The sequence below is a fragment of the Glycine soja genome, chromosome 1 (genome assembly GCF_004193775.1).
Source record: "Glycine soja cultivar W05 chromosome 1, ASM419377v2, whole genome shotgun sequence".
Classification (NCBI taxonomy): domain Eukaryota; kingdom Viridiplantae; phylum Streptophyta; class Magnoliopsida; order Fabales; family Fabaceae; genus Glycine; species Glycine soja.
Genome location: NC_041002.1, coordinates 45,139,397 through 45,163,826, shown reverse-complemented (window position 1 = coordinate 45,163,826; position 24,430 = coordinate 45,139,397). Strand labels below are relative to the sequence as shown.

At 36.3% G+C, this 24,430-nt stretch overlaps 1 protein-coding gene and 1 pseudogene across 1 annotated transcript; one reads left to right on the top strand and one right to left on the bottom strand.

Annotated features, from left to right (window-relative positions):
- Positions 1-7,502: 7,502 nt before the first annotated feature.
- LOC114416759 (peroxidase P7-like) lies at positions 7,503-10,015 on the bottom strand. Its single transcript, XM_028381754.1, has 3 exons — positions 9,685-10,015; positions 8,921-9,115; positions 7,503-8,189 (listed from the first exon to the last, which is right to left on the bottom strand). The coding sequence occupies exons 1-3, from the start codon at positions 9,898-9,900 to the stop codon at positions 7,641-7,643; spliced, it is 960 nt and encodes a 319-aa protein (XP_028237555.1). The 5' UTR covers positions 9,901-10,015; the 3' UTR covers positions 7,503-7,640.
- A 10,285-nt stretch (positions 10,016-20,300) lies between these two features.
- On the top strand, positions 20,301-21,138 carry LOC114383395 (annotated as a pseudogene).
- The last annotated feature ends 3,292 nt before the right edge of the window (positions 21,139-24,430 follow it).

Here is a 24,430-nt window from a genome sequence, read left to right as displayed (position 1 = left end):
TTCTGAACCAGAATGATTATTTATGATCAAAGAACAGGTGGTTTTTGGCGGTTGATGGAAGTTTTTTCTTTTTTAAAAACTACCGTTGATGGAAGTTTTAGTAACTTCCAAAATTTTCCTAAACTGAACATCTCGTTATTACATTAAAACAAGCGTGCACTCTTATTTTAACATAATAAAGAGATCAATTACACTAAAATGTCCAACATCATGCATACTGCGGTAGGCATAACTCTAATAGTTGTGTCATTATTCAAGCGATTTTTCACACAATACAAAAAGTCAAAGGTAGGAAAGAGATGATGGCAATTAAAATTCATCTAGAGAAAAAGTATCATCGCCTCCGTCAAAACTTTGTTATGGATACTCTAAAGAATATTGGTAGGGTTGGTCCTAGGGTTGTTTTGCGGTGCGATCACCCAAGGCTATGACTGATGGAGCTCAAAAAAATTCATACAACTATGGTGGGAGGAGGAAAAAAATGTTTAATTATCAATTTAGACCTCGGATAATTTTAAATAGTTCAATTTGATTCTCAAATTTTAAAAAGGTTCAATTTAGTTCTCAAGTTCTTAAAAATAAATCAATTTGATCACTAAAGTTTTAAAAGATTTAATTTGGCTTTCAAATTCTTAAAAATGAATAAATTTGATCTTTAAAATTTAGGAATCCAATTGAACCATCCATTTAAAATAATTTAAAAATCAAATTAATAATTAAGCCATATATTCAACTCTTTTTAGCAATATCTTCATATTGTTGGCATTTTTAAAACTCCTTTAATTCCTAAATTTTAACTTTTTCAATCATTAAAGTTAATAAAATTTCAATTTTTACAAAAAAATTAAATATATACTCCCATGTAATATTTTATATTTGTATGTATTTATGAATATAGAGAAAAAAATTGTATGTAATAACATATATTTTTTTAATAAAATGACGTATTAGTTTTTTTGTGAACAAATATTTATCATATTGTACACAAAGAACTCTTGTCTATTGTTTGACTATGGGACCATAAATGTCAGGATCGTCCTTGAGTATTGGGATTAATTATCAGTTCCTAAAACTAATAATAAAACTAATCTTCTATTGTCTATCTTCGAGGAAATGTAGCTCTAGCTGTTTAATCAGAGTGAGGACTTGGATTTTCCATTCTATGAAGGTGTTAGCTCTGGAATTCGAGGTCCAGAATCCTCCTCAAAGAAGAAAGTAAGAAGGTAAGGGAAAACTTGAATATTCTCATTGCCTCCTAATCATTATTACATGGTATTATATAAGTGGTTCATAACAGAATTGTGCTGAGCTGGATAAGTAGGAATCATTCTAGAATATGGAAGTAACAAAATTGGTTATATATATCTTTTAACAATTTTCCTATTAAGCATGAGGCTGAGTGTATGAGGTTGCTATGTAGATGTATTCTTTAAACGTAGTCCTTTAAGTAGCTGGGCTTAACAATTCTTCTTTTGGGCTTTTCTTCTCCTTGCACCCCCATTTTCTTCTCTTGAGCTGAGCTTTGATCTTCTTCTTCCTCAGCATCTTCTTCTTCATACCCTGTACCCGTATCATCCCTGGGTCCTTGCAGGATCACCTTGTCCTCAAGGTGATAGTCCTGACGGAGCTGGTCCCAGTCCTCCCACGAGGTCTCCTCCGGTGAGAGCCCCTGCCATTGGACCAAAACCTGCCAAGGGCTGTGAGGCTCGGCTGTTGCGCGACGAGATCCCAGAATGGCAAGGGGAAAAATAAGAGGCTGATTCTCATGGAAATTGGGTGGTAAAGGAATTGCAGGAGTGGAAGCGGGCTCGCCCTAAAAAGGTTTGAGGTTCGAGCAGTGGAACACCGGGTGAATGCGTACACCTGCCGGAAAGTTCACACGATATGCTACGGGTCCTATTTTAGCCGTGACCTGAAATGGGCCGTAATAGCGACGAGCCAATTTTACATTGGTCGAGGAATCCCCTTTGGCGGAGGACTGGCGGTAAGGACGAAGACGAACCAGAACCCAGTCCCCAGGAACAAATTGAACATCCCTCCGATGCTTGTCCGTGTAAAGCTTCATCTTGCTCTGGGCCTTCAACAACTTCTTATGAATTAATTGGAATGTCTGATCCCTTTCAATCAAGAGGTCATCTACAGCATCGACCTTCGAGGAACCTGCAAGATAGTCCGGAAAGTTGAATGGCCGGCGACCAAAAGTGATTTCATATGGGGTGGTGCCAGTATTTGCCATCCAGGAGGTGTTATGGGACCACTCCACCCATGGAAGTAACCGGCCCCAATTCTTGGGTCATCGGTGGACGAACGCGTGCAAATATTGCTCTACGACCCTGTTCATGACCTCGGTTTGCCCATCACTTTGTGGGTGGTAGGCCGAACTCATCCGGAGCTGAGTTCCACTGGCCTTGAATAGCTCCTGCCAAAGTTGACTGACGAAGAGGGGATCACGATCCGAAACCAGGCTTCTGGGCATGCCGTGGATTTTCACCACTATGTCCAAGAATAGTTTGGCCACCGTGAGGGCGGAGTGGCTCGGCGGCAGCATGCCTAGATGAATTCCCTTAGAAAAGCGGTCCACTACAACAAGGATCACGGTGTTGCCACGATACGCCGGTAAGCTGGTAATGAAGTCTAAGGATAAGTCATACCAGGGTTGACTGGGAACAGGAAGAGGACAGAGAAGCCCTGCAAGCTTCTTAGTTTCGTACTTGGTGACTTGGCAGTCAACACACTGAGCAACAAAACGAGAGACGTCATCTCGAAGGCCGGGCCAATAAAAATTGGTCATGAGGCGAGCCACGGTTTTGGCGACGCCGGCGTGGCCACCGGTAGGGGTGGCATGATACTCTGTCAGAAGGGTGGTGATGATGGGTATATCGGAAGGCAACCAGATACGACCTTTATACAACAGCAGTTTGTCAGCAATGGAGAACTCAGGATGGTGATCGAGATGATTCTGAACATCAAGCAGCTTTTGCTGAAAGGTCGAATTGGTGCGTAGCTGGTCATGAAGCTCATCTAGAAAAGTGAGGCAAGGGACGGAGAGAATGAGAAAGGCTTGAGAAGCTCCTTCCGGTAACCTGGATAAGGCATCTGCTGCCTGATTATGGCTCCCTAAGCGATACTGGATATGATAATCGTAGCCCATTAGACGCGCGAGATAGGTATGCTGTTCTAGAGTTTGCACGACCTGGGTCATGAGTTCTTTCAGGCTTTGGTGATCAGTTAGGATAGTGAAGCTGTGTCCGAGGAGGTACTGCCGCCACTTCCTGACGGCGATGGTAATGGCACACAATTCCCTGACATAGGTGGAAGCTCGGAGCATTTTCTGACTGAAGGGTTTACTAAAAAATGCAATGGGGTGGCCCTGTTGTGATAAGACGGCGCCCATTCCAATTGCCGATGCGTCAGTCTCAACTGTGAAGGGTAGTTTGAAGTCGGGGAGGGCGAGGACCGGTGCAGATGTCAGAGCTGCCTTCAAGGTGTCAAAGGCGGTTTGTGTGGCCGGAGTCCAGTGGAGGGGCTCAACGGTGGTGGCTTTGACCAAGGGGGCCGCGATAGTGGCGTATCCACGGATGAACCGGCGATAAAACCCGGCAAGTCCCAAGAAACTTCGTAGAGCACGAACGGAGCGTGGATTGGGCCACTGTGCAATGGCGGCTATCTTTGAAGCCACCGGTTGGACGCCGCGGTGCGAGACGAGGTGACCCAAATACTCCACCTGAGGTTGAGCGAAAAGGCACTTGGAGAGCTTCAGAACGAAGTGATTGTCATATAGCACCTGAAAGGTAGTTTGGAGGTGACGCAAGTGGTCGCTGAGGGAGACGCTGTAGATGAGAATATCGTCAAAGAAGACGATGATAAAGCAGCGAAGGTACGGCCGGAAGAGAGTGTTCATTGTCGCCTGAAACGAAGAGGGCGCGTTGCAAAGGCCAAAGGGCATAACCTTAAATTCAAAATGCCCGTGGTGTGTCCGGAAAGCAGTTTTGGGAATGTCCTCCGATTGCATGCGTATCTGGTGATACCCTTGCACCAAATCCAGTTTGGAGAAGCAACTCGCGCCGCCGAGCTCATCCAAGAGCTCGTCAATGGTGGGAATTGGGAAACGATCCTTGATCGTTAAGGCGTTCAATGCTCGGTAGTCCACGCAGAATCTCCAGGTATTGTCGGATTTCTTCACCAACAGCACCGGCGAAGAGAAAGGACTCTTGCTGGGCTGAATGATGCCGCGTTGGAGCATTGTCTCAACCTGGGTCTCGATCTCGCGCTTTTGATAATAAGGATATTTGTATGGTCGAACATTGATAGGGGTGGCATCGGGACGCAAGTGAATTTGGTGATCAGTATCGCGTGCCGGAGGGAGCTGTGTCGGGTCCTGAAAGAGAACGGAAAACTGTTGGAGGAGATGTTGGACTTGCGGTTCAATTGGGCTGGGCATCACTGGTTCGGAATCTTCAGGGAGCACCGTGATGTGGAAGCAAATGTTGTTGGGCTGATTGCGGCAGACACGTCGGAATTGAGGGGAGGAAAGCAAGTCCCGTTGAGCCACCGGATCACCTTGGAGCTGGACTATCCTGCCATCATGGAAAAACTGCATACTAAGCTTAGTATAATCAGTTAAAACAGGGTCTAGAGATTGTAACCATTGCACGCCAAGGATGACGTTGGCGCCGGCAATCGAAAGGACATAGAGGTCGACGACGAAGGAATGTTGCTGCAGGTCGATGGTGATGGAATCATAAGTCGTGTGGCACTGCAAGTGCTGGCCATTGCCAACGAGGACCTTCAATGGAGTGGTGGGCCGACAGGGTAGCCCCAATTGGGCCACGAGCTGGTCCTGAATGAAATTGTGGGTACTCCCACTGTCAATCAGAACCAGAACGGAGTGGCCAGAGATGTGACCGACGAGTCGCAGAGTCTTCGGGGCAAGGTGGCCCGCGAGGGAGTTGAGGCTGATGTGGGCTGGGGTTTCGGGTAAGTCAATTGGGCCTGGAGTCGGGTCGCCTGGGTCAACTGGGTCTATATTAGAACCCACGTGTTCGAGAGGGTCGTCCGCATCTGCTATCAGTAGGTGAACCCTAGGGGCGCACCTATGCCCCTTATGGAACTTCTCGTCGCAGGAGAAGCAGAGGCCGCGCTCACGCCGGGATGCGAGCTCCTCTGGGGTCAGTCGGCGGACCATGGGTGGCGGAGACGGACGCGGCGGCGAGGGCAAGAGAGGAGGAAGGGGTGAGAGGCGGGGAGAGGCAAAGGGTGTGAGTGACGGAGGCTGTGGTGAAGCTAATGGTGGCGGCGGCGGCGCACGCTGGCGTGGGAGTTGTCGGAAGTCAAAACGAAGGTCGCGGAGCTTCTCCTCGTGGAGACGGGTCAGCCCTGCCGCCTGGGCCACGGTGAGGGGTTGGTTCACCATCACTTCGAGGCGAATCTCCGGCGCGAGTCCAGATACGAAGCAGCTGAGCAGGAATGGAGCCGGAAGGCCAACCACCCTATTGGCCAATTCCTCAAATTCAGATAAGTATTCCGTCACCGTTGTCCGCTGTGTGAGTTTGAACAAAGACCCGGAGGGGTCCTCATACTGACTTGGGGCAAAACGAGTTTGCAGTGCCTGTAGAAATACGGGCCATGAAGTGAATTGTCCGTTGCTTGACATCCACTGGAACCAAGCAAGGGCTCTTCCCTCCATGTAAAATGCTGCAATGGTGATGCGGTCATGCTCCGGGGTACCGTGGTACTCAAAGAACTGGGTGATTTTAAAAATCCACCCAAGAGGATCCGTACCATCAAAACGCGGTACATCTAACTTGATTCTATGTGAAAGTGCAGGTATCGGGCTACGAGGTGGAAAGGGAGGGGAAGTAGAGGGGGTAACGTGTTGCAGAAGGTCCTCGATGCGTGAAGTGAGTCGGGCTAAGGCAGCCTCAACACGATCGTTGCTGGATTCGGCCATGGATGCGGAAGGAACAATGAAAGCACCAGTGTTAGCTCTGGAATTCGAGGTCTAGAATCCTCCTCAAAGAAGAAAGTAAGAAGGTAAGGGAAAACTTGAATATTCTCATTGCCTCCTAATCATTATTACATGGTATTATATAAGTGGTTCATAACAGAATTGTGCTGAGCTGGATAAGTAGGAATCATTCTAGAATATGGAAGTAACAGAATTGGTTATATATATCTTTTAACAATTTTCCTATTAAGCATGAGGCTGAGTGTATGAGGTTGCTATGTAGATGTATTTTTTAAACGTAGTCCTTTAAGTAGCTGGGCTTAACAATTCTTCTTTTGGGCTTTTCTTCTCCTTGCACCCCCCTTTTCTTCTCTTGAGCTGAGCTCTGATCTTCTTCTTCATACCCTGTACCCGTATCAGAAGGGTATCCGTCAAGGAGACCCTTAACTCCTTTCTTGTTAATTTGTTATAAACATTGAAAGTTTGGCTCCACTAAATGAAGAGAAGGTGGTTAACAGGCACAAGAAATCCGGACATAGCCTCCCATATCTCACTTATTTGTTGTTGTCAATTTGCTTTTATTTATATAAACATTTGCTACTCAAATGGAAGTGCTAAAAAAAGCGTTTGGAAGTGTTCTATCGATCAGAACTTCGGGTAAAAAAGTTAACATATAGATAAAACTAGACTTTTTTGTACCTTGAAATTCTCATTCGTCTACAGCTAGTGAGTTGAGTGGCAATTGGGACTAAACATGGATGCAAAAAATGGCCAAATTTGCATTAAAAGGTAAGTCCGTTGAACAACTAAAAAATTGAAAAATTTATTAGCATATTCTTTTTAATCACCCCATGAGGTTTACTTTTTATGATATTTTCTTCATGTTTATGGTTATTTTTTTCAAACATTAATTAATTCTCATACTTTTTATATAAGTCAATCTAATAAAAAATGTTTTACGTCTTGAATAAATAAATAAAATTAAAAAATATGTCTGAAAATTGAAAATAATAATTGTTTTGAATGAACAACCGGTCCTTAATTAGTTAAATAATTAACATGACAATTTTAGAAGTTTTAAAGATTAGGTAGCAATTCAGATCCAAAAGCTAAGTTAAGCGACCATTCTTTTATTTTAGCCTTCTATTAATTAAGATTGAATTTTATAGTAATTTATACTAATATTTAACACTTTTTTTTTTTACATAAATCACCAATGTAAAACTAATTTTGATTAGAGAATAACTCTAAAAACATAACGAACTACACTTATGTTATTTATTAATTTTTATTGTTTTACATTGGAATTAGATTATTATTTTTCACATGTACAGTTCACGCTCTAGATTTCTGAGTTAAATAAATAATAAAAATTTGAGTTTAAGATTAACGTAACTTTACAAAATCATCTTCTAAAATAAAGATTGTTCCTCTTCTAATAAACTTTCATTTGGATATATCATTAGTTGATATAATATCTCTAACGCAGAGGAGTGTTTTTTTTCTTCAAAAAAAGATCATAAAAAAAAAACTCACGTAAAAATCAACACAAAAGGAATTTGAAAACACACAATTTATAGTAAAGAATACATACCATTACATATATAAATAATAAATTCTAAATCGTGCACCACTCAAGAATTATTCTGTATGTATATATAATACATACTTATTGCATAATTTTTGCAATGAATTAGTTCACATTCCTGCAGTTAACCCGAATTTCACCTTGATTCCCAGTGAGGGGCTGAATATTTCCCATCTTAATCATCGAGTTTGCGAAGTCCTCGTAGAAATCTTCGGTATCGTCGCTGTACTCTTTGACCAGTTCATCAGTAGAACCACCATTGAAGAGTTCTTGATCAGAGTGAAGAAGCCCTTTCTTTTGAACCAAATTAGAGTAATAGGTTACGTCAAAGTTCGCGGCTGTTGAGTCCAAAGGAGAAAGATTGGAGTCACCACCATTTGTTGGGCAAATGTATTTAAGTTGTTTTGCAAAGTTGGCATCGATGTTGGAGTCATTGTAGATATGGTCTCTAAATGTAACACACCGTGCATATCCAATGCTGTGGCCTCCAGAAAGAACAACAAGGTCCTTCTCATCAAGACCATGGTTCTTGAAGTTGGTGATGAGATCTGAAAGGCTGAAAAATGGTGCTGGAATGCTTGCATCTGCTGCTTCACGGCTTGCTGTGGTGGAGTCTCTTCTACCAAGACTCACCTTCCATGATGGCCCACCTAACTGCATGGAGCATGCACATAATTTAATTATTGTTCACAACTAATTTCATTCATGTTATAGAAAAATAGTTGTGTTTTTCAGTAAGAATATTTAGTTCACGGTCACAATTAATTACATATAAACAATTGTGCTGTTCGGCATGGATTCTTAGGTCGAATTTATATCAATTTGAGAAAGAGAATATAAACGTTTGCATTAATAAAGAAAAAGATACTTATTTATTTTGCATTACTTTTTTTTTCTTTCGCTTTTCTATCATTTTTACCATTAATACTTATTTATTTTGGTTCTTTAACCAATGTTTAACGAGACCCTTCAACGATTTATTGTATTGATAATAAATCTCTTTGTAAACTAACCAATCAACATCATTTGTATGTTCTCAAATAATAACGTGGCCGTCACAATCACCCCGGTCACTTGCTCTGGGCGCTATACATACTATTAAATATTAATACAATAAACTTTTGTTACCATAATATTTATTGGCGGGTTGAGACTTGAGAACCCTCCGGTTTCTTTATACTATTCGAACTGAGTCAGCGAGTCCTTAGATAATTAATAAATTTATATTACTTTTTAGTAATATACATTTATTTCATGTCGTCAAAGTTCTGATAAAAAATGCATTTCATCATCTTTAAGCATAATTTCTTATATATACGATAAACATTTAACGGATAGGTTTTAGGGTCATAATCAAGTAGCTATATTATAGTATTATTACTCACCGCAACAACTGAATCACGAGCTGCAACAGCCAATATGTCTGCGCAAGAAACAACTGGTTTTCCACAAGCTTGGTCTACTGCCTTCTTTATGTCATCCACCACTTCAAATCCTCTAGCAGATTGGAAATTAGCCGCTGCATTCTTTTCGCTGTCAATGGAGGATGTGGAGTCTAGAAGAACTGAACCATCACAACCCTGAATCACCATCATAATCCAAATAATAACCATTAGACTTACGTATTCACATTATCTATAAATTAATCACTGCATTCAGAATTATATTGTGTTTAAGGGAACTTGTGTAAAATTTTAAGTGTAACTAAATTTCAGATTAATGATTAATCTCTTAATCTACTCAAATAATCGAAATTAGTGGTCATACTTCAAGGTCTCATTAGGAAGTCAAAAGGCATTATGATAATTATAAAACATCGATGATTAAGGTAATATATACATGCATTGTGTGTAATTTCTTTTCGCATATCATTCTAAAGAGTATTTTAGGTGCATGGTTCGCTGACACTAATTTTCTTCAGAAAAATATAAAGGCACGGGAAGAAATGTTGCCTCTTCCCAACTAGATTTTTTTGGTACAAAATAGTTAAGATTCAAATCTTTGATCACTTTGTTAAGGAATCAGACTTATCACTACTCAAATCAACTACTCATTGGTATTAATATATGTGTATATGTGTGTTATGTGCATGTGTATGCAGATATATATGGGTATGCATGCATGTGGACACTAACATAGAATGCCTTACGTTGACAAAGCAATCATGGAAGTGCAAGCGTAGCAAGGATGCACCCATACGGTGCTCTTTCTGCACCGCAGCCTCCACAACACTTTTGATGGTGCTCAAAGCATTGGGGCAGGAGTAGTCATAGTAGTTAGGTGACAATTGTGAGAAAGCTGAGGTTGCAAGGGCTGCAAACACTAAGCCTTGGAGAAGAAAAAACAAATACCCACGTGATTCCATTCTATTAATATGCAATAATGACTGATCAATATGCAATATAGTGTATAAAGTATAGTAGATAACAAGATCAGCTAGTGAGAAATGATAAAGTTATATTATGTATTTGAATTTATTTGGATCGCTATTGCCACATTGCTGTATTTATAGAGTTGCTGAGACGTGTGCTGGAAAAAATGTCTATTTTTTTATTGTTGGTCCATAGGAAAATATATCAGTTAACTGCACCGTATCATACCTAGTGATTTGTGGACTGGGCCAATGAAAAAGACCATTTCACCTCAAAGAAATTTTCATGGTAGGTCTCAATTAGGTATCGAGAAATCTTAAAAAAAGAAGACTTCATTGATTGATTTAATCCGCTGTGAATTGTTAATTGATATATGTAGCAGCACGCCACCTACAGCGAGTAATGACAAATGATGTAAAGGGGCAATATTCATGGGATACATTCTTTTTGACCAAATCAATTCCGAGTACGTATGATATGCTATTCACATAGAAAATTCAGCATAAGCAACTACGCATGCTAGTAAATCAAGTTAATTAGCTGTACTAAACTACTCATTGTAAGCATGTAAAAGTTTCAAAATGATACACATATAGACGATCAAGGTAAATTAAATTAAATATATCAACATAATACTTGTTAAATGTGGTGTAACTTTGGGGGGACCAACATGTGTTCATGTTTTCCTGAAATTATTTTTTGAAATTAAATATATAATTCTTCTCTAAAAATAATAATTTGTGTTTATTTAATATATATCTACAAGTATATCTTTCTATAATTTAATGTTCAAATTTGTCAACCTCGTGAAAATTAACATAATTCGGTTAATTTAGTAACAAATTAGCATATCCTTAATTTTGAGTTTGTTAATTTCATGATAATCTAATTAGCTTCCTAATTAATTTATTAACTTTGATAATGACAAATTTAGTTTCTAAATGTAATCATTCTCGTAACAAAATGATTATTTTGTCTTATTTACTCAAGATCAATAACATAAGTTGCCACTTTCAGAAGGAATTGGATTTTTCCTTTGATCATGAAGAGAAAGTTATCCAAAGAACGAGTAAACCTGATGAGTTATAATTAGTCTTCTTGCCTAACATGCTTCTTAACCTGTAAAAAAACAACTAACACGTGTTTTGAAAAGTTAATATGCTACATCATTGGCAAAAAAAAGAAGTTAATATGCCACATTTAGTTCACATTGTTAAAAATCCAAGTTTATAACACTACTAGAAAATAAGGTTTCAACATTGGTTATTTAGGACTTTCAACATCGGTTATTAATTGATGTTGAAAGTACCAATGTGGAAAGTAATATCGTTAACATTGGTTTTTCAAAACCGATGTTAACTAATAAATACAACATCGGTTATTTAAATAAGCGATGTTATATGATAAGAATTATGAAAAAAAAAGTTATAAATCTATATATCAACATTGATTTTTAAAAAAACCGATGTTGTAAGTGACATTTAACATCGGTTTTTTAAAAAGCTGATGTTGTAAGTGATATTTAACATCAGTTATTTAAATAGGCGATGTTATATGATACGAATTATGAAACAAAGGTTATAAATCTATAAATCAACATCGATTTTTTAAAAAACTGATGTTGTAAGTGACATTTAACATCGGTTTTTAAAATAAGCAATGTTAAATGTGACATTTGACATCGATTTTTAAAAAACTGATGTTGTAGGTGACATTTCACATCGGTTTTTAAAAAAACTGATGTGAAATGTTACTTACAACATCAATTTTTTTAAAAACCGATGTTAAATGTCACTTACAACATCAGTTTTTTAAAAAACCGATGTTAAAAAATGTTGAGGTAAGTGACATTTAACATCAATTTTTAAAAAAATTGATGTTGTAAGTAACATTTCACATCAGTTTTTTTAAAAATCGATGTTGTTTTAGAATTTTTTTTTAACATGATGTCTGTTTTTTCAATAAATCCCAAAAATAACCTGCAAATTTTAAAATCAGACCACACAACATAATTTTCATTCCGTTTTGAAACAGTTTTTACCAGAAAATTCAATGAGAAATTTACTAATTACTATGAATTCAAAACATATTTAATGTTGAGACATGAATTGTAAATTAAGTAAATATAAACTACAATTACAAAATTGTCTAAACATCTTAAGTTTCATTTTTCACTTTCAAATAGTACTTTGCCCACTGGTTGCGAAGCGCCTTCAATCTTTCTGGTTCCAATGGTCTAGGATCAGTGAAATACTGCATGATATAATAAAACATAAGTTAATAATATATTAACAATCATAATAATATGAAATTTGGTGAATTAAAAATTACCATTTTCCAATTATTCTGAAAATTTCCTAAGATTATAGTTGACATCCAGTGCATGACGTAATACCCACACTCAGTGCTTCCTTTTTGTCTATTACACTAAATACATTATGAAATTTAGATATGCAACGTTTAGTACAAATTAGTCTACACAGTACTAAAATATAAGTAAAAACATATTGTTTAAATAACTTACTTTAATAACAATCCACCTAGCAGGAGGCTTAGATTTACTTTGTTGAGTATCGTCAAGTCCTTTCAAAGCACTATTGAATACAAACATAGATTCTTATTGTATATTTAAAATTTTGATTTACTTGACTAATGCTAATGCAAATGTATTGAAAAACAACACTGACCTATTAATTATGTCTTTGAGGTAGTTGTCTGGCTTATTATGCAACGAACAAAACCAAATGACAACATTTTCCTTAGGCAAAATGACGACCATTTGTCAATGTGCACTGCAGTGGAGACCAATATAGGTTATTATATTATTATACATTATTTAAATTCATTTGTTGAGTTTAAGTTACCCATTCAGGTAGGCTCCTAGGTACACATCCCGTTTTGAATTTTGCATCCAGTTCTTAATGTAATTTTTTGATTCAAATTGTGATTGGCTAGATCTCTGGATAGACTGTGGCTCGAGAAATCCATACACATTGATATTCCCGGCTCACATACTTGTCTCAGTCATATGCCTATTGTTGTTAACACAAAGTAAATTATGCATGAAGGTAAAACAATAAATTAGATAATTAACAACAATCTAAATTGACTTACAGAATCCACAACCGTATAACAGATATGCAGAGACATTGACCACCGTGTGCAATTTCAGACAGATCTTCATGCTTTATGTACAAGGGAAATTTTCATTAAACAGGCCAAACAAGGTAGCATCCCACATAACCTGCAATGGCTTCAGAAAAAGCTGTGGGATGGTCAATGTCATTAGATATAACGGATCATCGACCTCATCATTCGGCCTATCTGCTGGTTTCGCGGGTCCCACAGCTCCCTGTTTATCCAACATAATTAATTGACATAATTTAATCACAGTAAACATTTTAATTGAAAAAATAAGCATTTAATGACACTAAAATACCTGTTCTGATAAACGATTGACAAGATGTGTCAGCCAAGCAAGGAATGTGTTAAGAGCCTGTCCCATGACCTTAACCTCTTTAGTGGGTACAGGAATGGGAGCATCTGCATCTCTAATCTCCTCAACACCAACCTTGACTTGATCATGCAGCAAAGAAATGTTGTGAATGGTTGTGGATCCCTCATAAACTCTTCCTACGGCAACCAGGCGAGAAGGATATTCTTCAATATACAACCCGCATTTGTATGAGTCACTGGTGTCTGGATCGTTCCCTGAGGGATCAACACAACTCTCCTTTGTGCTGACACGAGCAGCTGAAGGACCAACATCAGGTTCAGGAGGCAGTGCGAGTCCCTGTGATTGCATTTGGCTGAGGGATAACATTAGTCGTCGAGTGACTTTTTCTGTGATTGAATCCTCCAGTTGGTCCTTGATTTGTTGCGTCAACTGTTGCAGGTATTCAGGAGCAACGGAGGAGGTCCTTGAAGTTGATCCAAAGTATTGCTTGATAGTTATACCAGCTTCTACAACACGCACACGACCAGGGTGTTTTGGTCGCCCAATGGTAGCAGTCAGTATATCATGACGTCCATGGGTAACAAAGGAACCCTGTGAGCCCTGCTCCTCAAGCGCATCCTATGAAGAACACATTTATTCTATACTTAATCACACAATAAAAAAAATTATAATTATGAATTGAAAGTGACTTACAATCTTGTCAGCAATTTCCTTTGCTGCTTCAGATGTCATGTCACCAGTTTTCTTGGTGCAGGCTAGCTTCCACTTCATGTGTCGTTTGATGGGAGATGGAGGATCAATGACGGTGTCAGTGCTTCCGGATTGAGTAGCTTCCTCTAATTTTTTATTTCTCTTCTCATCCATCAACTTTTTTTCTAAATATTCATAACCCCCACGAGACATCACATGAGGGGCAGTGTTTTGTTTTTGGACGGCTTGTGCTTTTTTTCGCACATTCTATAAAAATGAAACATTAATGAAACTCATGATTACAATGTATTATAATAAGTTCATTTAAAGTTAAAATAAATGAAAACCACAAATTAGTTACCTCCTATGAAGGGTCTCTACGGCTCTGACAAAATTGGGCCCATTTCTCCTTGCTAATGCCATACATTTTGCATACAGTGTCATCGACACTATCCTTGTCAGCTGCAAGTGCCCATTTCGACGTCAAATCAGACTTAAACTGTCTCCACCGCTCCCCCACAGTCTGAAGTATTTTCTTTTTTGTCCTTAAATCAGATGCTTCAGGGATATCAATTTCAGCCTAACAAAGAGTAAATTAGGTTTTATTAATACTAAATTCAAATATTTGGCTAATAAACAATATGGAAAATGAAATAATACATGATACCTGAATATCCTCCCATATCAAATCCTTCTGAGTAATAAGGACATGCTTCCAATTTTCGTATGTGACATCCACCTTATCACGAGCAACGATCCCTAAATATGTTCTAAATTTCTTGCTGTGGGGACTGTCTGCTTTGCCAGTAACAGGATCCACATGAACAAGGGGTCTCTCTGCCTCAACTGGTCTAGTCGCCAATGATCTTAGGCGTGAGGCCTTTCTAGTCCGCTTCAATGGTGGTGACGACGAATGCGATGCTACACCAGTAGAAGGAGGAGGAGGCGGAGGAGAGTTTGGCTGTGTAGCCATTTGGTTGTAAACAAAAAAAAACATTAATTCAATATGTTATAAAAAATAAATGCGTATGAATGTAATTAAATGAATTGAAATTAAGTACAAAATAAAAAAAAATTACATTAGACGATGTTAATTAATTCTCCTTCATCGTGATCATTACGATTAGCATGAACATCGTCAGTTTCTTCTCCGACGACATTAGGTGACAGTTGTGTGGACAAAGGACTAACATAAGTATTAATGTATGAATAATCATCTTTAACATTGACACCTATTGTTTTCCCATGTAAAACCACTGACCACCTTTGATCACAAGGGTCTTCGACATAAAATACTTGTTTCGCTTGTTCTGCCATAATGAAAGGATCATTCTGGTAAGTGAGTTTGTTAAGATCCACCAACGTAAATCCCACATCATCGGTCCGCACACCGGTATTACTGTCAACCCTCTTACATTTGAAAACACAGACAGTGAATTTGACATAGTTAAGCTCCCAAATTTCTTCAATGAAACCAAAGTAAGGGATGAAAGCTACACAAGGATTGTCATCATGTACACTAACAAAGTGTTGAGATTCTGCCCTTAGGGTAACCCCACTGTTTTGCATTGTACTTTTTTGGTCTTGTGCTTTTGTATAGAAGGAATACTTGTTTATATCATATCCTTGTCAAGTTATAACATTTCTTTTAGGCCCATCTGCTAGCTTTCTCAACATTTCAGAAGCATTATCATCAGCCAAGATTGTGTGTTTAAACCAATCTAGGAAAGTCTTGTTATGTTTTTTCAACACTGAGTTCTTCGACATTTTTGGATTACTTTGTTTGACTAAATTTTCATGACGAACTATGTATGGCAAAACTTCATTACTATTATTCAATACATACAAGTGAGCTTGTTGCAAATCTTCTACACTTGGAGTGATGACATGCAGTCCTCTTGAACCCTTACCTCTTACTCTTTCATCATGCCGAGACTCAGGAAGCCCAACAGGTTTAGCTTTTTCAATGTACTCTGAACAAAATTCAATGGTTTCTTCTGCAATGTACCTTTCAACAATAGATGCTTCAGGACGGTGTAGATTTTTGGTATACCCTTTTATGATCTTCATGTATCGCTCAACCGAATACATCCACTGCAAATAAACAGGCCACAACATTTGATTTCTCTGACTAGATGAATAATTAAGTGAACCATGATGTCAAAGAATGCAAGCGGAAAATACATCTCCAACTCACACAATATAAGAGCAGCCTCATTTTCTAGTTCGTCTAACTTCACAGGATCAAGAACTTTGCTACAATGGAATTGAAGAAAAAGCACAGCCGAGTTATGGCAAGCCTGACTTTGTTAGGCAAAATGTCTCGTATGGCCACCGATAACAATTGTTGCATCAAGACGTGACAATCATGAGACTTTAAGCCTACCAACTTAAGATCCTTCAAATGCACAAGGCTCTTAATATTTGAAGAGTATCCTTGCGGAACTTTGACCCGTCGTAGGCACTAACAAAAACTAATATTTTCCTTTATGGACAAAGTATGACAAGCTGGAGGCAAGTATTTTTTTCTACCATCAGACCTTGGATGTAACGACGCTCAGCTAGATCTTGACGAGTATTCAAACCATCTTTCGTCTTGCCGTGAATGTTAAGGAGCGTCCCAATGAGACTATCACATACATTTTTCTCCACATGCATAACATCAATACAATGTCTAACATCTAGATCAACCCAGTACGGAAGATCAAACAAAATCAACCTTTTCTTCCATATGCAAGTCTTATTTTTGTCCTTCTTTTGGATCTTTCCAAATATTGTATTTAGGTGTTGAACCCGCTGGAAAATCTGCTCACCAGTCAACGGTACCGGTGCATTTTCATGCTCTTGACTTCCATTAAATGCTTTTTTCAATCGCCGGTAAGGATGATGAGGTTTAAGAAAATGTCGATGCCTAGTGTACACTGTTTTTCTTCCATGTTTCAGTTGTATGTAGCTTGTGTCTTCTTCACAGATGGGGCATGCACGATGGCCCTTAACACAGTAACCGCTCAAATTCCCATATGCTGGAAAATCATTAATGGTACAAAAAAGCATTACACACAAATTAAATGTCTCATTTCGAAACCCATCAAACACTAAAACTCCTTCGTCCCACAACTTTGTAAGGTCTTCAATCAAGGGATTGAGATAAACATCGATGTCATTTCCTGGCTGTCTTGGGCCCGTTATCATCATAGACAACATCATGTATTTTCATTTCATACACAACCAAGGAGGCAAATTGTAAATCACTAGCAAAACTGGCCACGAACTGTGTTGCGTGCTTAAACTGCCATATGGATTCATTCCATCAGTGGCTAGTTCAAGCCTAAGATTTCTTGCCTCTTTGCCAAAATTCGGATACAAACGATCTATCTTCTTTCATTGCAAGGAATCAGCCGGATGACGAAGCATTCCATCACAGTTTCTCTCATTTGCATGCCATGTAAGGTCTTTTGTGTCGTCTCCATTAACAAACAGACGCTTAAACCTTGGAATGATCGGAAGATACCACAACACCTTCGCTGGGGGGCCCTTGTTTGAGTTTTCATCACTACTACACTCCTCATCATCCTTGAGTTTGTACCGTGATACCCCACACCTAGGGCATTTCGATATTTCTTGAAATTGATGTCTGTATAATACGCAGTCATTCGGGCAAGCATGAATCTTCTGATACTTCATACCCATGGGACACAATATTTTCTTTGCTTGATAGTAACTTTTAGGCAATGTGTTTTCCTCTGGAAGCATGTCGTGCACTACTTGAAGCAGTGAACTAAAGCTTTTGTCACTCCACCCATATCTGGCTTTGATATTAACCAGACTTAAAACCGCTGACAACAGCGTCAACAAATTCTTGCACCCTGGATACAAAGGTTTCTTTGAATCAGTTTGTAATGTATCATACATAGGGGCATGCGCTTGCTGAAAAGACTCTTGTCCAAGGTCACAAATCATATCCTCCAAGCGATCTCCCATTTCTACATCAAACGGTTCGGATTTCTGCCCACTCTGCATGTCTGTCATTTCACCATGCCATATCCATGTCATACAATTCCTCTTAATTCCATCACACAACAGATGCTCTCGTATGTCATCCAGTATTTGTCGTCTTCCGTTCAAACAATTGATGCAAGGACAATAATATTTTCCATCTTCATCCGGTTGACCTCTTTCTGAAGCAAATTGTAAGAATTGCTCGACGCCTTCCTCGTATTCTGGGCTGATGCAACTTTCATTCATCTAACTTCGATCCATCTAAGTAATAACTCGGTCATACTCTCAAAGTTATTCGATGCATGAAAATCTCACTTTTTTATTATAGGTGTGGCCCTATCCCATTTGGGAAGACCGTCTTTTATGGTAGCTTCATACGTCAGGGTTAATTCTATTTTGTTAAATTTGACAAAATTTTGGCAGCATTTCGCATTGGTCTCCAAGTACACAACATGAAATCGGTGAAATTAATTTTTCGATAATCAAGTATGCACCTAAAGAACAACTAGAAATGCATTACCGAAATTTCATCAAATTAAACAAAATAATTTTAACCTTAACACATGAATCTACCATAAAAATATCAGTCTCCCCAAACTGTCCAAACGGACAATTCAAGATTAAATACAATGATTAATGCAAACTGTCCGCAAGAATCATTGCATCCAATCTCAAACGGGAATCTAAGGTTCACTCATCATGAACACAATTTATATAGCATATATCAATTGTCATTAATGGCAGTGAACACGTAATAAAAATATTCATTGGTAACAAACATTTGTACCTGTGATGATGAGCAGCACAGTCCAAAATGAAAGCAAGAATCAAAGAAATAACTGAATGAACACCTATATCAATCATCATTTCGAAAAACAGATATCAATATGAATGCTACACTCAAACTCTGAAGAAAAATAAAGGATAATATGGCGGAAAGGATACAGTGTTGTTTGCACCCAAACTCTTACTAACGTGGCTAACATAATTTATGGAAAAATCATTTATGCAAAAATCCACAAATAGAGCAACATAATTTCAGGATCACTGCAAGCATTCATTAGTTTCAGTCACACAATAGTTTAACTATTCCGTCACATTACATAGAAATAGTTTCAATCTTGAATTCCTAATATTATCTTTTTCCTTGTCCTTTCAAAACCAATCGAATTTACAGGGATCCATATTGCATTCTTTTTTAAAATCACTTTCAAGCCGTACCATTTATTCCTAAAAAAGCACTTAGAAGCTAAGGTGAGCCCGCTGCCAAGTCAGTTTGAAAGACACTCACCATGAGCCTGCCCCACTCATTCTCTCAAGCAAAATGCTAGGTGCTAAGAGAAATCTCAATAGCTAAGTTAATGGATAAAAGATGCTTTGATACTCCTAATATAATAGTGTGTGTATGTATAGGCATTTTGGTTTTACATTATGGGGGGAAATGAATTCCAACCAATATGAAAACTATTGATTGTGATCTCGTCATGATGTACCACCTATCCACCTCACAGTAGTCCTCAAACTTGAGCACATTATTTTATTACACACTTTATATTTTATAAAAATAATTGCAACTCCAATAAAAACAATTTAACTATATATTATTATTAACGTAATTTCTATTTCTACTACTCTTAAACATTAGCTATCACAATCCCTTATGTACATGGAAAGCACGTAGAAAGCAGCAGTGTTTTTCTGAATTTCGTCACATTCAATACTTTAAACTTAAGCTAGCTTTTGCAACCATTCTTTAGACATGTAATTTAAGAAAATTGCTTGATAAAATTTTACACTCTAATGTACATAATTGTGCATTACTAAATCATTGAAGATGAAGCTGTAATAGATAATTTGGTAACAGCGTATTGATTTTCATATCAATAATAGCATATTAAATCAAAAGAATAGCATCTATAATTACAACATGTTAAAAAAAAAAACTAACTGTAGTGGATGAACAATTTTTACGCAAGTACTATACTCTTCTCCAAGATAATTATTTGAATATAGATATAAGTTAAGAACCACATATGCAAGAGTCAACATAAGGACCACACTCTCCCACTTATTATGTGGTGAGGCTAAGTCATCGTGTTGTGTATAGACAAGTTTCCCATGAAAAGGTAAGAAGCACTAACGCCACTTCCCAAAGTTGGATGATGCTAGAGATGAGGAGAAGACCCAAAAAACAAAACCAAAACGCCACGTCTCTTGTGGTTTTCATTCAATAATACACCTCTTGGCTCTTGTCGGTGGCCGATGGGTGAGAACAGAGAAAGACCCTTTTATTATTATTGAAGTCCAAACAATATACAAGCATGGAACAAGATCGAAGGTTTGAGCTCATCGACCACGCAATTCAGAAGCTTGTACACGACAACACCAACAAAGTCCAAGAATCCCTCCATAACAATGATGCTCAATACCAACACGCTCTTTCCCACCTTCTCTCTGTCTCTCAGGTATATTTGCAATTCATGCATATTGATATGCTCATATGCAAAAACTAGTTTCAAATTTTATTCTTGCATATGGTGTTTGTTTATTATATGCATAGTTTGTCAATCTTCCTTAAAACTTTATTTTAATATTAATGGTATGTATTGAATGTTTTTAATGGTTGAGATAGGTAGCACTGACACAGAAGTGCTGAATTTATTGGCAGTTGAAAATGTTGAAAGGAGAAGAGATACTTGAGCAATTCGAAGCTTCTAGTTCTTCTGAGCCGGTGGCTTCTATAACTCAGGAAACAGAAAGTGAAAATGAGGATGCTGGGGAAAGTAAGGGAAGTGAAAATGATGAGATAATCAAAGAACTGAAGAAGGTGAAGAGGCAGAACTTCGTGACTCATTGTCTAAAAACTCTTTAGATAATTCAAGTTCTTGACAACAGTAGGGGTGCCATGAAACGCAGAAGTGTGTTGTGTGTGTACTGCTTGGACGCAAAAGCCAGAAGAATTAAGGTGGGGCATCAACAAATAACTGAATACAAACAATGTTTAGTGCTCTTTCATGAAAATGAACATTCCAAATATAATATAAACAGAGATAAAAAGAGGGAGAATAACTTTTTGGTGGGTTAATGATCAAATAACAATAAATATAAAAGTAAATCAAGAAAAGCACATTTTCAGCATTTCAGCATTTCAGCATTTCAACAAAAAAGAATAACACATTTTCTTTTGAAAAGCAAGAAAATTAAAAAGCAATATAATATCTTAATTAAATTATGTTTGACGAGTTATCATTCATATAATACATTATCATCAACAGCAAAAAATACACAATCCAAATGAATGAATGATTTTACGAAGTAAAAGCAAGTTAAGGGGGGGTGACTGCTCTCACCTCAAAACACGTATTTGGTATTTCCAATCAGAAAACACTGCTTATTATAGATCTTTGTATATAAAAGTTCCATGTCCCCAAGATCAATCTCAATCACCTTCGATTGAACTATACTCCAAAAACATTCATTTTAGGAGGAAGTGTCTGTACAGTAACCACCAAGAATAACTAGGAAGCACAGAGGATAACCTTATTGCCAACTAAAAAAAGTTCCACCTCTGCAAAATTCTACTTTCCTTGCTTGTTCTTTCTTTTTTCAAAACATTCCCTCAAAGTGTATACCTCTGTCAAGAGTTCATCAATGGTTAACTGTTATTATTATTATTATTATTTCGGTGCACAACTGCAATGGTTAATTCAAATACAATCATGGAAGGTAAACTTGCTGAAGAAAATATTTTACAAATTCTAATTCAATAAAATAAACTCAGATGAACAATTAGCTATTTGGATTCCAAGTGAAAAAATTTCCATGAATTCCAACAATGCATTCTTACACACATTCAACTAGAAATTTAGAAATCGAAAACACGTTACGCACACAGAAAGGATTAAAGGAATAGAGAGAGTGTGGAAAATGGATACAATACCTAGTTGGCATTCTTTCCAATTCCTGTTTGTTCGAACAACGCAATCCTGAAAATTACGGAAAAAAGAATTTCCTCAATAAATCGACGAGTTCGATGAATCTAAAATTTGAGGGTTTAGGGTTTTAGGAAGGGAAAATAAGTAAATAACAAAGGGAAATGAGGTCAACCTGCATCAAGCGATAGATTTACACTGTTGATTTACACATTTTCTTATTTTTTATAAATCCATAATTTAATTTTTATTTTTTAATTAAGATATTTTATTTTTTAAACATTTGTAATTTTAATCATTGATCATTTCATTTAATTAAGATAGTTCGTCTTTTACTTCTAAAAAAATAAAATTAAAATTAAATTTTTTTATTAAAATAAAAAATTAAATATCTCAATTAAAGAATAAAAGAGTTAAAATTATGAATTTTTAAAAATAAAAGATAAAATATTTTAATTAAATAATAAAAAAACTAAAATCATGAATTTTAAAAAATAGATGAACAAAAAATACATTTTAATCAAATAAATAATGTATGCATACATTCTATGACTTTTTTGACAGTAAGTTATAGTATCGTAAATTTCTGTAATAATTATATTAAAAATTATATCAAAATATTTTTCAATTAATTGATATTATAAAAAAAATTGTAACAATTTTTGTTTGCTACTAAGTATATAAATCAATTGATAAGATTGTTTTAATTTAACTAGTGATTTTAAATTTAAGTTTTAATACAATATTAAATATTAATAAGGATGACTTTTTTATAATAAGAACTCGGTGATAATCATTTCATAAATGATAATTAAACTAAATTTGAGTGTGTCGTGGTTACTAGACCTAATATGCTATTCCTGTTCTCAAACTTAGTTTGTGAATTCAAATTTAAAGTTTTATTAAGTAAATCTAAAAAAAATATATTTAATTGAGTATTAAAATAACTTTTGACAAAAAATATTCATCACTATTTAAATATAATTCTTTTTCTTTGTTTCTTCTTTCCTAAATAATTTTTTTATTAAATTTATTAACAAAAAATTTACATAATTAACAAATGAAGTTAAAAATAATAAAAAAATGACAAATATAATAAAAATAAATTACATGTGGATTATAATTAACTCTATATTTAAAGACTTAAAACATAATTTATGTGTCTCATGAAAATATTTTTATTTTTGTTCTGAAAAATTTGTTTAAAAATAATAAAAATATCATTTTTTTCAAATATAATAATTAAATAATAATTAAATAAAAATATATTAATAATAAATTTTAATTTTTTTATGATATAATTATTTTCACCAACATTCTATAAAAATTCTATAAAAGTTAAACTCTATTATTAAAAACAGTTTTTTTCTTTCAAATTAACTAATATCAAATAATTTATATAAATGTGTGTTATATTTAAATGATAATCATGAAATAATAAAATTAAAATTACGAAATTTATTTTAAAATTTTAGTTTAATTTTTAAATGATTACCTTTTGAATTTATTATTGTTTATTAATTATTATATTTTTTTAATTAAAATATAATTAATAACGCAATATATGATTTTTTTAAATATATAAATAATTAAAAAAAAGTTTATACTAACATCGGTTATTTGAAAATAGATGTCGCTAAGCACTTACAACATCGGTTTTCAAATAACAGATGTTCAAACAGAATTTAGTGTGATTTTGACATCGGGATGTTGTAAATGTTTAACGAGATCAGTTTTTAAATAACTGATGTTAATTTAACATCGGTTATTTGAAAATCAATGTCGTTAAGCACTTACAACATCGGTTTTCAAATAACCGATGTTAAAATCACACTAAATTCAGTTTTAACATCTGTTATTTGAAAATCGATGTTGTAAGTGTTTAACAACATCGGTTTTCAAATAACCGATGTTAATAGGGCGATGTTAAAACTCATTTTTTTAGTAGTATTATTATTGTTATTTTTATGGTATATTACTTTATTAGAAGCTATTGTTTATTTTATTAGTTTAAAATTCAACGAATCGATGTTCCTCAATCCAACAACTATCATAAAATGAAAAAGCTAAGGTTGTCACACTGTGCGCAGCGTTGTTACCCGCTCTTTTAGTAAAAACGAGAAACTTGAAAGGAGAGTTATGTAACAACTTTCTACAATCTTCAAGCAGACCATGAAACAAAGATCTACCTGTTGCTTCCTTATTTTCCCAGCACTGGAAGAGTTGAGCACAATCCGTCCCACCTAAACGCATATGCTTCAGCCTCTCCCGGATCAAGAACTTCATCCACTCTACGCAACGCTGCAGCTTAGACATTTCTAAAACATGCTTTGAAGAATATAACCTTTTTATTTTTCAAAGTGAACTGATTACATAAGTTAAGATTCTCCTTAGACCGTGATTTTATGTAATAAAAAAGAGTGAACACAAGATCATATTTGGCAT

What these genes read in the sequence shown, in the direction of transcription:
- LOC114416759 (XM_028381754.1), bottom strand. Translation starts at nt 9,900, where the DNA reads ATGGAATCACGTGGGTATTTGTTTTTTCTTCTCCAAGGCTTAGTGTTT. An exon ending in TCCATGATTGCTTTGTCAAC is followed by an intron (nt 9,116 to 9,684) that starts GTAAGGCATTCT and finishes ATGGTGATTCAG; the next exon opens with GGTTGTGATGGTTCAGTTCT. An exon ending in CTCGTGATTCAGTTGTTGCG is followed by an intron (nt 8,190 to 8,920) that starts GTGAGTAATAAT and finishes TGCTCCATGCAG; the next exon opens with TTAGGTGGGCCATCATGGAA.